At 42.8% G+C, this 12,653-nt stretch overlaps 1 protein-coding gene across 5 annotated transcripts in view; it reads left to right on the forward strand.

Annotated features, from left to right (window-relative positions):
- Window positions 1-12,653, forward strand: part of LOC110975061 (DNA damage-regulated autophagy modulator protein 1-like) — a 57,187-nt gene that overhangs the window by 25,339 nt on the left and 19,195 nt on the right. For all 5 annotated transcript variants that reach the window (XM_022227166.2, XM_022227165.2, XM_022227167.2 and 2 more), the window contains one exon: window positions 12,377-12,430. In XM_022227166.2, the coding sequence (XP_022082858.1) occupies window positions 12,377-12,430 (54 nt within the window). The remainder of the gene's footprint in view (window positions 1-12,376; window positions 12,431-12,653) is intronic.

Raw genomic sequence — 12,653 nt, forward strand, 5'->3', positions numbered from 1 at the left:
CACTTGTTGATGAAGTGTTCAGTGCAAGTAGTCAAGTGAAGCTGGTCATCCCCAAAACAATTGTGCATGTGGCAAATTGTATGCGTACACGTAAGTGTAAAGAGTATTATTTTGTGAGGCACACGTAAACAGTGACATCTAAGTAGCATAGAAAATTTACCAGTTTGTTCTGAAAGCGGGGTAAGATTGCTCAGGAATTTTCTGAACATCTCGGGATTTGATACCCAAATATTGTTGACTTTCAGAGGTTTAAGCACTTAAGACAGTAAAGGAAGTGTGATACTCGTGTGCATGTACAGTATGCAATGAGAGCCAGTTGGAAGAGAAGTAATTGCACCGGTATACAATGTACCTTGCTAGCTAAAATTCAAAAGCACTGAAAGAGTCCTGGTATTTTATTGATACCGTTGGCGCATCCTCCCTGCTTTGTGGATTTTTCTCCATCCCCCAATCCGCCTTGAGCAGGACCACCTGATGTTAGTCGAGAGTGTTCATTTTGCTACCTGTACCAATGCGACCATAACCCATGTATTTCATAGTTGTTTGTGAACCAGTGAGGTGCAGCTCCGACCAAAGGGCCCTCCGTTGCGGGGAAAATTGGGCCCTCTCTTGGTCCAGCTGGGGGCTCGATCATCTCACCCCTAAATGCTGCTTCCTTTCAAGCCAAGTTTTAAGAGTTTTAACACAGCTTTATAGATTCCAGAAACTGTCAAACTAGACTCTGGACGTAGGGCCTCCCTGATGGAACAAGATTGATCGTGTTCAGAAGATTGATTCCCATGCATTGTGGCAACAATTAGTCCCGTCAAGACATGATGATTCACGCCCTATTCTTTCCCTCCATCCATCACTACAGTGACAATCAGTTATGCCCTCCTTAGCAGGTGGGAAATCTGAAGCGGAGACATGACTGCATTGCCTTGACATTAGATTGTGTTCACCCATTTTCCTACTTCATAATATACAATGAGTGTACGTTTTTAGCTGCAACAATGTTCAGACCCTGTAAACTGCCAATCTTTGAACAGACAATACAATAGCCCACAGCTTGAGGAAAGCCCCCCCCCGTGTCCGGACGGAACTTAACAGCAAGTTCAAAGTCCCTTCTTGCCCAGAATCTTTCTGCCTCGTTACATGTACCGTACAGCTATTACATTAGAATACATTCAAGATGCTAAAGTCTGCCATTGCATCCTCTTTTTCAACCTAACCTTTCTAAGGTGAACTTTTGAAGCCATCTGGTCAGTCCCATGTGGGGACAGTTATGTATTTACTGGTAGTATAGCCCTCCATACTCAACAGTTCGTCACATGCCCTAACAGTTATATCAATATAACCTGTTTCCTGCTCAGTTCACAATCCCTCACACACCGACATCTATATGTAACAATTAAATTTCCATCTACCCAATCAACTGGAAAGATCTGCCAACTTGCCTTCCTGAAATACTTTCAATCGTCACAAACATAGCCGTCGATTATTTCCATCACCAAACTTGAAAGGTTCAGTGACTCGAAGGCCAAAACACTAGCCTGTAACTGGACTGCCAGACCTGCCAATAATTCCCAATAACCCTGTTCAGTCGTTCCCCGGTGCAGTGGTCACATGACATACGTACAGGCTCCAGGATGTTTTTGGGACAAGCCCTAATTGCTTTTTTCTCCTCTGTAATCCCCGTATCAAATGAGCTAAGCCAGATGATGTTGCATGCCCATGATCCCAATAACATTTTTATACGCAGGACACTCGATCAATTCGGTATGTACATGTACAGGTTGCTAATCGGCGGTAATTGGGCTACGCCCCAGAAAGTCCCAAGGGGGCCCCGTAGATTCAGCCACAATGGACAGGTGGCGAGGCTGCCTCTGTTTGAAGGCCATGCAGTATTGGCATGTGTTGAGTCGTTATTTCAGGTATTGCCAAGTGGCTAATTGATGGGGGAATATACAAGTATAGCGACCAGGTGAGGGTACCATACATACCAGTATATGGCCCATCATATCTAAAACCACCACTGGCCCCAGAATATTATATGGTACCTGTACCATTCAAGCTCTTTGCTTTCATTTTTAGCATCATACATTGTACTGTACATGTACAGTACAGTTACTTGTATCATACGTACAGTAAGTACCGGCACAATGTTCTTACGTCAAGTGTACATGCAGGTAGATGTAGGACCACTGCATTGGCATCTCCACGAAGCCAATAAGCCTTTTGCGAGTTAATTTTGAATAAAATCTGGTAAATTCATGTTCAACCCCTCGCCAACCCTGTGCCAACTCTGAGATTGATTTAAACTGGGTTGAACTCGACCCTGCTCCAGACCAGGGTTAAGATTTTTCAATTAAACCCGGGTTGGAAATTGTTTGTTGCTCATTTCCGGGTTGAACTCACCCAATATGCTCCATTCGTATTATGAAACAAGTGTGAAACAATGCGGGGTTGAATGTAGGGTGATAAAATCAAATCTTCAACCCAGGGGGGTCATGAAATCACCCAGGGTTGACCTGGGGTAAGAGGTTATAGTGTGAAAAGGCCTCATTTCAGTTAGTTACTCTGGCGTCATGAACCTCAACATCTGCACATTGTCCAGTGTGATGAAGAACTTGTCCAGATGCGGGTAACTTTCCTAATTACCGGTGCATGCACCACCCTTGTCCCACCCACAGCTCCACCCAGTCTGTGCCAATACCTCTCTCAACCTGTTAACTCACCATGCACTGACTGTTGCTGTCCGCTTTTGGGGGGGAGTGGGTTTGTGGAGTGGTGGGAAGGATGAATCTGGTCCGATAAATCAGACTCGGCCCTTGTCGGAGGGCAGTTGATCACTTCCTGTGCCCGTTATTCCCACCGGTGCCCTGTCGCCAGGCAGACTCCGCGCGCGTGCCGCCTTAGGGCACAACTCTAGTTTGATACCAAGGAAATTAACCTCCCCTTCATGTTAAACGTTTGGGCCTGACATTGGCACGTCTGAGCTCATGATTTTCAACCAGTGCAGCCTCTGTCCATCTTACGGAGACCGTAAGCTGTGTAAGAACAGCAAAGAGCATGACCAAACTGTACTTACCTCTAGGCGTACCTGTATGGTAACTTACCGATGCTCTAATACTGTCCATGTGCAAATGTCAGCACATGTCTGTGTCTTTATGTGCCAATAAGCCATTACGTTCTTTTTTGTCAAGTCACCTGAATCTTGTGTCTAGTTAGGGATGTGCCAAATATCTGAATATTTGAATATTCGATTGATTATCTGCCGGTCGGTGCGACCAAATACTGGTATTAGGATATTCTATCGATTAGGTCAAATATTTGAATAGTGAATTATTCAAATTGACTCAGTCCTATGTCTAGTGCTACATGTACGTGTACAAGGCAGTGGTGTAGCCGGGGAGGGGGATGTCCCTCCACAAATTCCTACTCCCCTCCCCCGAAGAAAATGGACAGTGGATTTTGAACAAGGCTAACAAAAACTTGCTCCAAAAAGCACACCACTGAAAGCTGGTTTCCCCCCCCCTAAGATGCTGGTGCCCTCTTTGTGCCCCTCTCCACTAGTAAAATCCTACCTATGCCACTGGTACAGGGTACACATGTAGGTTTAGAATTTCCTTGGTCACAAATACACAATACATGTAGGTAGCCATGTGCTGGCAATAGCCATTTACAGGTACCATACCGGTACATATTCACCCGATCCGACTACCCACTGCTACTTATAAGTGAGGCCTGTGCAGCTAAATAGCCACGCTCTAACTGTGGCGCTAATATATTATCTTATGATGCAATACGGTAGGCACACTTATAATTGAGGCTTGTTTGAGCCTTCTGCTTCCAAATGTTTTTGACGCTGACTAGCCTCACTTATAAGTGTGCCACTGTATTGCATCATGCGATAATGTATTAGCACCGCAGTTCTTTCAGGCTATTTTGCTGCACATTTTGCTTATAAGTAGCGGTGGGTAGTTGGATCGGGTGACATATTCGTATGCATTCGTGTAATACCGGTAGTGCATGTAATCGTATGGCAGTGGTGCATGCATTTTACTGCATGTGCAGCTCCAAATGGCTGTTTGCTACTCAGAATTTGGCTTCAAACTGTTATGGTCTAATCCCAAAATCTTGCAGCTGAAATACATGTATGAATCATCTGCCGGTAGTGTTTGGTGTTCAAGTACACGGACAGTGGTATACATGTACTTGCAGTCTGTAGCAGAGGGATGAAAAGCTAAACCGTTAGGTCCTTGATCTTTGGGTCAATGTCCGTTAGGGACTAGTACACCTCATACAATGCACTTGGACCCCATCAGATTAATTTCAATTGGATTATTCCCACTACCTGGTGGTCCCACTGACCCCTGTGAAACCTTATAGGGAGATTTGTGGCAACTGGAAGTGCATAAGTTTGGATTATCACTTTGGAATCTCTCAGCCAGTCATTGCAATTTGATTGGAGAACTGACAGGAGACACACCAAAAAAATTACAGTAAAGTTTATGTATAAAGATGTATGCACTTAACTTGTCTCCTTCTGGTAGTTACAGGCCCAACTATTCATGTACTGTACATGTAGTAAACATTTCTACCAGTACTTGAAAAATGCAGTGCATTTAAAGTTAGGTACTCAAACATGAGGTTATGAAATCTGGACTCAGGATCATTCAAGCACTATGGTCTTGAAACCAAGACGAGCGAGTGGCTATGTCTTATCATGCGCCTTTCATTTTAATGACAGTGGTGAAAGGAACAAATATCGGTTCTCCTTTGCCATCCATTGCAGGGCCATTGCAAACTACAGAAGTCAGGAGCTTCTTTTGCTTGTTCTGTCCTTATTCACAAGGACCACACAGCAGGAACTGTCACATCTCTCCACACCTCCAGGACACTTTTGATAATCATGGGTGAAATTACACCAGTGAGAGTGATATAGGCCTACCTTTTGTGGAGTTTTAAGTCCACTATAGAGCGAAAGGATTTATGACTTAAGCCTGACCATACGTGTACATGCATGCACATCAAACAAGAGCGATCAAAGGGGACTGCCGGTGTGTAGTTCATATTTGTGGGTTTAACCCCAAGATTGGGCAGATGAAGACACTTAACTAGGAATGCCCACAGGGAAAGGATGTGACTTACTGTAACAACAAACCGGAAGAAATTTGAACCCCGATATTTCTTGGTTCTAATGTTGCCTGTCTCCATTTCCCCTTTGCCACTGGTAGTTTGGCATTGAGAAGACGGGCCAGTGTGTCACAATCAGATATGAAGAAAACTTTAACATCACAAAATCAGGGAAAAATTTTCTGGAGTCTTATTTTCTGTGGATTTGGGGTTTCTGTCTCATCCAAAATAAGACTGTTTAATTTGAAGTACAGCTACAAATGTTTAATTTCTAGAATGCACATGTAGTTGAACCATATTGTTCAAGTGATCCACAGTTTTTGCAAATGTATAGGGAGAACACTTTCATGTTCCATGTACAAGAAGGTCAAGTAGCATTTTTTTGACGTGAAAGAAGTATGATATGTCTTAGCCTCTCTGATATAAAATACATTTACATGCATTTATACCATAGAGAAAATTGCATACATAAAGGATGGTTGCGAAGTCTTAGTTATTAGTCTGTAAGGGATATTTATTATGATCTAAACGGGCTTTCCATTTGATGGAAGTTCAGGCTATTCATGGTGAAAGACTGCAATAAGTGGAAAAGTTTGCGGTAGCACCATGCGAAGGAATACCGGGTATATTTCTTATGAGTATGTGTGGTTCTGAAAAGAACTGGCTTTCTATTGCATTTGATATGGTTATCAAATCCCATCGGCTATTCAAATCTGTAGAAAATTCTGGACTTTCAGCACACTTCCTCTAGAATGTTGTGCCGGGCCTGGCTAGCTCATCAGTCCATCATTTCCTTTAGCCAAGTGCATAACCTGCTGTAACAAATAATTGGATGTGTCCTTAATACTCGCCTGTAATTGGTGCTAACACCATCACTTGGCACCCATCATTTTGTCCCTGCTAGGAAGGCCACTGGCAAGATTAGATTTTTTTTCAGGTGGAGGGGGGGGGACTAAGGTGATGGGATGGCCCCAGGGTGGGGTGGATTAAGATCATATCAATGCTAATCCTGTGCTGATGGTGGCAGCAGTGGGATTAGGTGAACTTTGGTGACCTGTGCCATGAAGCCCCGTGGAATTAGGGTTTTGAAATGGTTGAAGATGACATTGAGTGTGATCGTGAAAAAGAGAGAAGTTCAGTCCTCAACATTTGAAATGAATGGTACACCAGCTCGGGTCTGGGCTCAACTTTTCCCTCATTGGTAGTTTTGTATCCATGGGTCTGTTCTTTTATCCACATCCCGAAGTGAACAACCAGTTTCACTTTGTTGGTGGAGTTTGGGGTTACTTGTGTAGTTTTTGTGGATAGGTGGGTTTTGGCTACACTTCCAGGCCCTAAACCTACAACTTCCTGTTAGTGTTTGCTGGTGTTGACATCTTCACTGCTGGACTGTGACCACCAAACTTTGCCTCCTGGCATCCACGGCGGGCCAGGTTCCTGTCCAGATTTGGGGGGGGGGATCTTATAAAGATTATTGACAAAGTACTTTTGAAAATAACAATACCTGGATTCTCATCATATTTTTTGTTACATGGAGGTGATGGGTTTTGGGGCTGCAGTTTTGCAACTGATTTTTCTCCTTAGCTTGAGTGCTGTGGCTGTGACAAGTTATGAACAAAAGAAATACCGGTAGATACATGTACAGTACATGTATGTAAAGTTTGTGTTCACAGACATACTGGCCATGTTTGACCAACTAGATACTGTACTCGGGTACAAGTCCAACAGCTAGGGCTTTTAATGTAGCATTTTCTTCTTTAGAAAAATCTCTACTCATCCATGAATCTTTTGACAGCATTGAGTTGTGAAACCACTCCTCAACTGTATAATGCCCAGGGGAAATGATCCCGGCATTATCAGATCTGTCAGAAACGCCCAGTCGCAGCGGAAGAGAACAGATATCGTCCAGAGAATTATTAACGTTGGAGTCATCATTAAGGGGCAGGAGTGGTCAGAAGTTGTTCCCATGGGATTCCACCCCTCCACCCTTCGATCTTCTAGCTTGCTTTCTTGCACCATCTGTGGGTGGGGAGGGGACCCAGGATATGTCTCATTGTAAAAACGCCCTCTGTGAAGTGGCTGAGCACTGCACCTCTCGCGACGCCAGCCACTAATTGGTCAGAGGAAACAGCAGATGATGAGCCTAATGATGATGATGATGATGATGTCGTGGGTGTTGTGGATGGTTGCGCGTCAGATTATCAGTGTGGCTTGTCTTGTTTTTCTTTCGATCTTGGCTAAGATTGTAAGTTTTGAATGAATGCCGGTCACTTGTTTTTTTTTTTTATGTGTGTGGATGGGATGGCAGGGCAGAGAATGGAATTAATTTTAGGGGGCTCCATAGGCAATGAAATTTGTGCCTTTGTCTACAAATTTGCCAGCAGTTTCATGCAAAATGCACTCCAAATCCATCGTTGTGTGATGTGATAAAATGGGGCTTTTATTTGTTCTTAGGCAAGTGGGGAGGATGGAGCGAGCATAAGGTTGCAAATGGCACCTGCTGTCTCCCAACGTATCCTCCTCCACCAAACCATTGAAGCACGAGGTAGATCTCTTGTTCTCTTGCCGTTTTTCCTAAATACTCAAATTCCAGTCCAAACCTGTACCTGTAGGTAAAAATGCACTCCCAAGTACTGAGCTGACGGACTAGGCTTCTAAGCTTTGACAAAAGTTGTTCTCTACCTTTTCCGGTACCTTTTCATAACGGTAGTGCCCAAAAGTTGACACATTAATTTGCCAACATGTTGTATAAGCCTATGCTTTCTTGCACCATACATGTATGTAAGTTCTTTGGTGTAAGATTCAACAGAAATGTTAAAAGTTATAAAATGGTTTTAAAAAACTAAATCTGTGAGATGGGAGGTGAAACAGTTCCATCTTTAAAGAAAAAACAGGTATACTGGTAATTCATAGCCCCAAAACTTAATTGTACAAAGTACCGTAGTCTATTCCACCCCAAAGTGGCTGTCACGGAAACATTTCAGTGGCTCATCATTGGCACCACACGCAAGCCGTCTAAATGAGTTTTAATTTCATAAACCTTTTCAGGAAATCATCAATTCCTCGCACCCTTGGCAGTCAGGGCCATGACAACGGAGGGCATTGGGTGGGGAAATTGTTCCATTTATCGGGTTCCGTTCCGCCCGGTGGTTCTTTCATAATCCAGTATTTCGAAACATCTGAATCCAACGCAAACTGTGAGTGAAGTCCATCACACTCCGCTGACCCAAAAAAACCTTTGAAAAAGTGTCCATCCAAGCCCAACGTAATTTGGGGTGTAAAAGTGATCAGGAAAGGCACAGTCTTCAAATTTTAAGAAGTAAGGACTCTTGTTTTCGTTTTTTTAAGGGTCAACTTTTCTAGGGATGTGCCGAATATCCAAATAACCGAATATTCGATCGATTGTCGAATATTCAAATATTAGTTTTCGAATTTGAATATTCAAATGCAAAATTCATGACAAGGGGGGTAATGTTCTCTTTTGTTTTAAATGAGAAAAATTGTACTATGGAGGCTTCTTTCCAGCAAATTCAAATGAAAAGTGTCGGAAATCATACGATGATTTAAAAAGTAAATCATTCATTAAACAATTTAAAAGGAATAGAAATTTTCAAAAGGGCAAGAAGTTTTGTTCATCTCTTAAATCTTGCTAAATTGTGGCGGGACTCGGGAGATACTCCTAGATTGAGAAGCTACCAGATATTATATTGATCATGTACAATTGTTTGTGTTATTGCAACTAATTTTGTATGTATGGTTTGTTCATCAACAATCTGCCGGTTGGTGCGACCGAATATTCTGATATTCAATCAAATTGAAGGTCGAATATTCGAATAGTGAATTATTCGAATTGACTCAGCTGTAAACTGAGGGGCATCTAAGCTCGGGAAAATCTATGGATCCAGAAATGGACTGCTTAAAAATGAATGCCAGAACATATCAATCAAATAGGCCTACAAACCTGGAAAAAGTTTAAATGTTTTGGAAAATCTGTTAACATTTACTGAAGCTTTTTTTTTTGTTTAAACATGTAATCGTCACCCTCATTAGTATCGCATCTGATTCGGGATTGTTTTGAGAGTCAAGCAGACACAAAGTCCCTGTCCAGGAAAAGTGTTCATAAGGGTTCATTCACATTGTTCCTGTCCTTGGATTCCCCATAATACTGGGTCTGATCTGCCAAAGTCATGATCCTTAGATTTGTCTTTTTTTAGCATGGTATTAAGATTGCGGTTTATTTTTTTTGCAAACTCAGGAAAACCACAGTGTGGTCAAAGAGCCCTGTTAAACCACAAGCTTGCTGGTTTTTCAAGACCAATGTAACCACTCTCATGCAATGCTGTGGGCACCAGCATGGAGTGTCTGAATATCTGAGTATGTAGAATTGAGTTGATTTTTACTTTTACCTAACTGATTTATGAAGCACAATCAAGTTCCTGTGGGTGTGGACTCAAGTTAGTTACCTTGTCTACTCAACAATTGTTGTACCAGTACAGTGCCGGCCCTGTGTAGCCTTTCAAGATTAACTCCTCATTGAAAAGCTCAGTTTCAAGAATTTTTTATAAAACTCAATCAAGTGTTGTGATACCCACTGCCATGCATTGCATTCAAACTGAGAACTGACCTTTGTAAGTTGTGTTGCTGAGTAGTACATGTAGGATATCTTCGCTTGTGAATGCAAGTTTGATTCCCACATGAGTAAGCTTGCATATTTAAGAAAATTTCAGCCGTGCCACTCAAAAATCCTGGTGAACTCTCCTCAAGCTGATATCCCAAGTTTATTTGATGATGCTAGACATTTTGCTTCAATCTTAATTTTACAATACACTCTAGGATTGCTCACTGCTGTGTTTAAATTACGGTACATTCTACACTGTGTACATCCGCCTCAAGCCGAAGAACCCCCTCATTGGATGAAAAGAGCCGTGCTGGCTGGGAGTGTTGGTACATGTAGCTGTACGTACACAACGCATGCATTTCATAGTTGAACCAGTGAAGTGAAGTTCCTACCAAATGAGCCTCTGTTGCTGGGAGAATCGCTCCTTCTCTTGGTCCAGCTCGGGGTTCATTGAGAGATGTAATGGGACTGCTGTTTTGGATCCCAGTAAAGTGTCATGCCGGTACATGGGTGCTGAGTTTGTTGGACCCATTTTCTTAACTCCTTTCTTTTCCAGCTTGAATCTGTTTGGCTTGTCTGCCCTCTCTCCATCTGGGGTCATTACAATGTACGTTCCTTTTTTCCCCAACTGCCACTTCAAATTAAGATTTCCTTGAAACCTCCTAAAAAAATTCACAATTGTGTTTAAGTTTCGGGGCTTTCCAATTTGAGCCTGAAGTATCTGTCCTCTTCCCTTTCCCTTAGGCCAGCCGAGTTTAGCAGTCCGCACCCTTTGGGACAGCCCAGAGGGGCATGGTTCCACCTCTGGTCCCCCCCCCCCAGGAAGTCTTTGGTTAGGCTTGATTCATGGGGATGACCCCAATGCTAGGCCGGGGAGACACCCTCTACCCTTAGCATTTGAGATAGATTGCAACGCATTTATGTCATCCTCCAAGTGACTTCCATGTAGGTTACTGGTGAAGAGGAATTGGTTTGATGACGAAATGGTTTGATGACAGGAGGGATGGTTCGAATCCAGTCAGGGATCAAAAAGCTGTTGCCTGCATTCAGGGCCAGGTGAAGTTGATGGACACATCTGCTCTGTCCATGTTCTATTTTTGCCATTAGTGGTGAACTTAATAGGGGCTGTGTTTACTTGCTGTAAATGATGTTAGTTGGCCTTCACAGGAATCACTATTGTAAGCCTGCCTATCAGGGGTAATAGGCCAAGAATATGGTTGCTTTATTTTTTCGGTTTGAGCTCTAGCAATAGCAGGGCTCAGTGTTGATTGGTATTGTGTAATTATGCCCTTCATCCAGGAATAACTGATACTGCCAATCTGGAGTAATATTACAGTAAAACCCGGAGATGCAATCTTGAGTGTTACTTTTGCTCTTCAGTCTTAATGTATCCATTTGACAACCAACATCTACCGGTGTGCGTTGGAGGTTGGGGGTTTCAACTTCATGACTGGAGGCCTGCCAACTAGCCACAAACATAATATTGTTTTCGCTTGGCCTAAGCTTCAAGATCAGCATTATGTCATCATGTGGCGTCTGCATCGTTACATTGTCTTATCCCTCCGAATCATCCCGGCAGAGGGGAAGAGGTTCCAGGTTTAGCCGATTAGCCGGCTGATCGCTCCGGCTTCTCAAAGGTAGCCAATTGGTCAGGCCCGTGCCAGGGCCATTAGGAAGTGACAAATGCCTGAAGCGTATCCTGCCTGCCAAGCTAGCCGTGTGGGGCCTTACATGCTGAAGGGTACCGTGAGGGGAAGTTTGGATGGGTCGTGGGAGGGTAGGATCTTGTTGGGTCTCGGATGCGGTGAGGCTTAATTAAACAAGGGGCTTGATGACTTGGCAAAGTAGAGCTAATTTTGGACAGGTGCTGTACTTGTACTCACTTGTTGATTGAATTGATTTTTCTCTCAGCATGGAAACGGAAAATGGGGTAAAGGAATGTATATCCAAATGATGAAACTCTATGAGGATTATTTCCAAAATGACCTCGGACTTGTCACCTCTAAAAAGCAGTCTGTTTGAAATCTATGATGATTGTCATTTTGAGAATTTTATTGGATAGTTCCCAAATAGGCAATGTAGTTCTATTCTACTGTTGGGGGAAAGTAGAGTAAATTAAAAGAAATTGAACAAAATTGGCCTTGCCCTTGTGAGCTTATAATTGGCAAATTTTGCTTCTGATAGGTAGAAAAATCTGTCGGAGTAAATTATGGAAAAGAAAATAAAAGGAAAAGGAGATGGAAAAGCAGGAAGACTGACAACTGCAAGGGACAGGCAAAGGACGAACTACCCAGCAGAGCTGATTCAGTGGGTTCAGCTGGTTGCCCCTTTCTAGAAGGACTTACTCCCCCCCTTGTAAGAAGGGGGCATGGAGCACAGACATCCTGGTTCATAGACAGCCGTCATCCTGCGACAAATTGTTGTAGGGGGAAATAATATATTTCCTTCCTTAAGACGAATTAGTGATCATTTACAATTTATGGGGATTTTCCCATGATCTTATTTTTGTCACCGCTGTAGATTTTCTATAAGTGATGATTCAATACAGTTTTCATCTCCAGGTCCGTTTTTTTAGTGTCAATGCATTGTGTTAATTTATGAGCAACTGAAAAATAGAACCCCTTTTTTTTTTTACTGCAGGTACACACTTGCTGCAGTGAATGAACACATATTCTTAGTTCTTCCCTACATAAGGTAAGTCCCTTTCCCATTATGCAGTTAGCATTCTTAACAATCAGTCGGCAGAGATCAGTTCATCCCTGCAGGTGCTTTTGACAAAATGACAAAATATTTTCTTCAAGGACAGAAGTACAAATCTTTTCTTAGGCCGTTCCAATGACAGGAAGCCAACACAAGGCTTACTCCTACCAAGTGACAAGAAAACCAGTGGTGAGCAGTGGTACGGTACGTGAAAATG

Source organism: Acanthaster planci, linkage group LG20, assembly GCF_054643075.1.
Source record: "Acanthaster planci isolate LZ-2023a linkage group LG20, COTS_SCS, whole genome shotgun sequence".
Classification (NCBI taxonomy): Eukaryota; Metazoa; Echinodermata; class Asteroidea; order Valvatida; family Acanthasteridae; genus Acanthaster; species Acanthaster planci.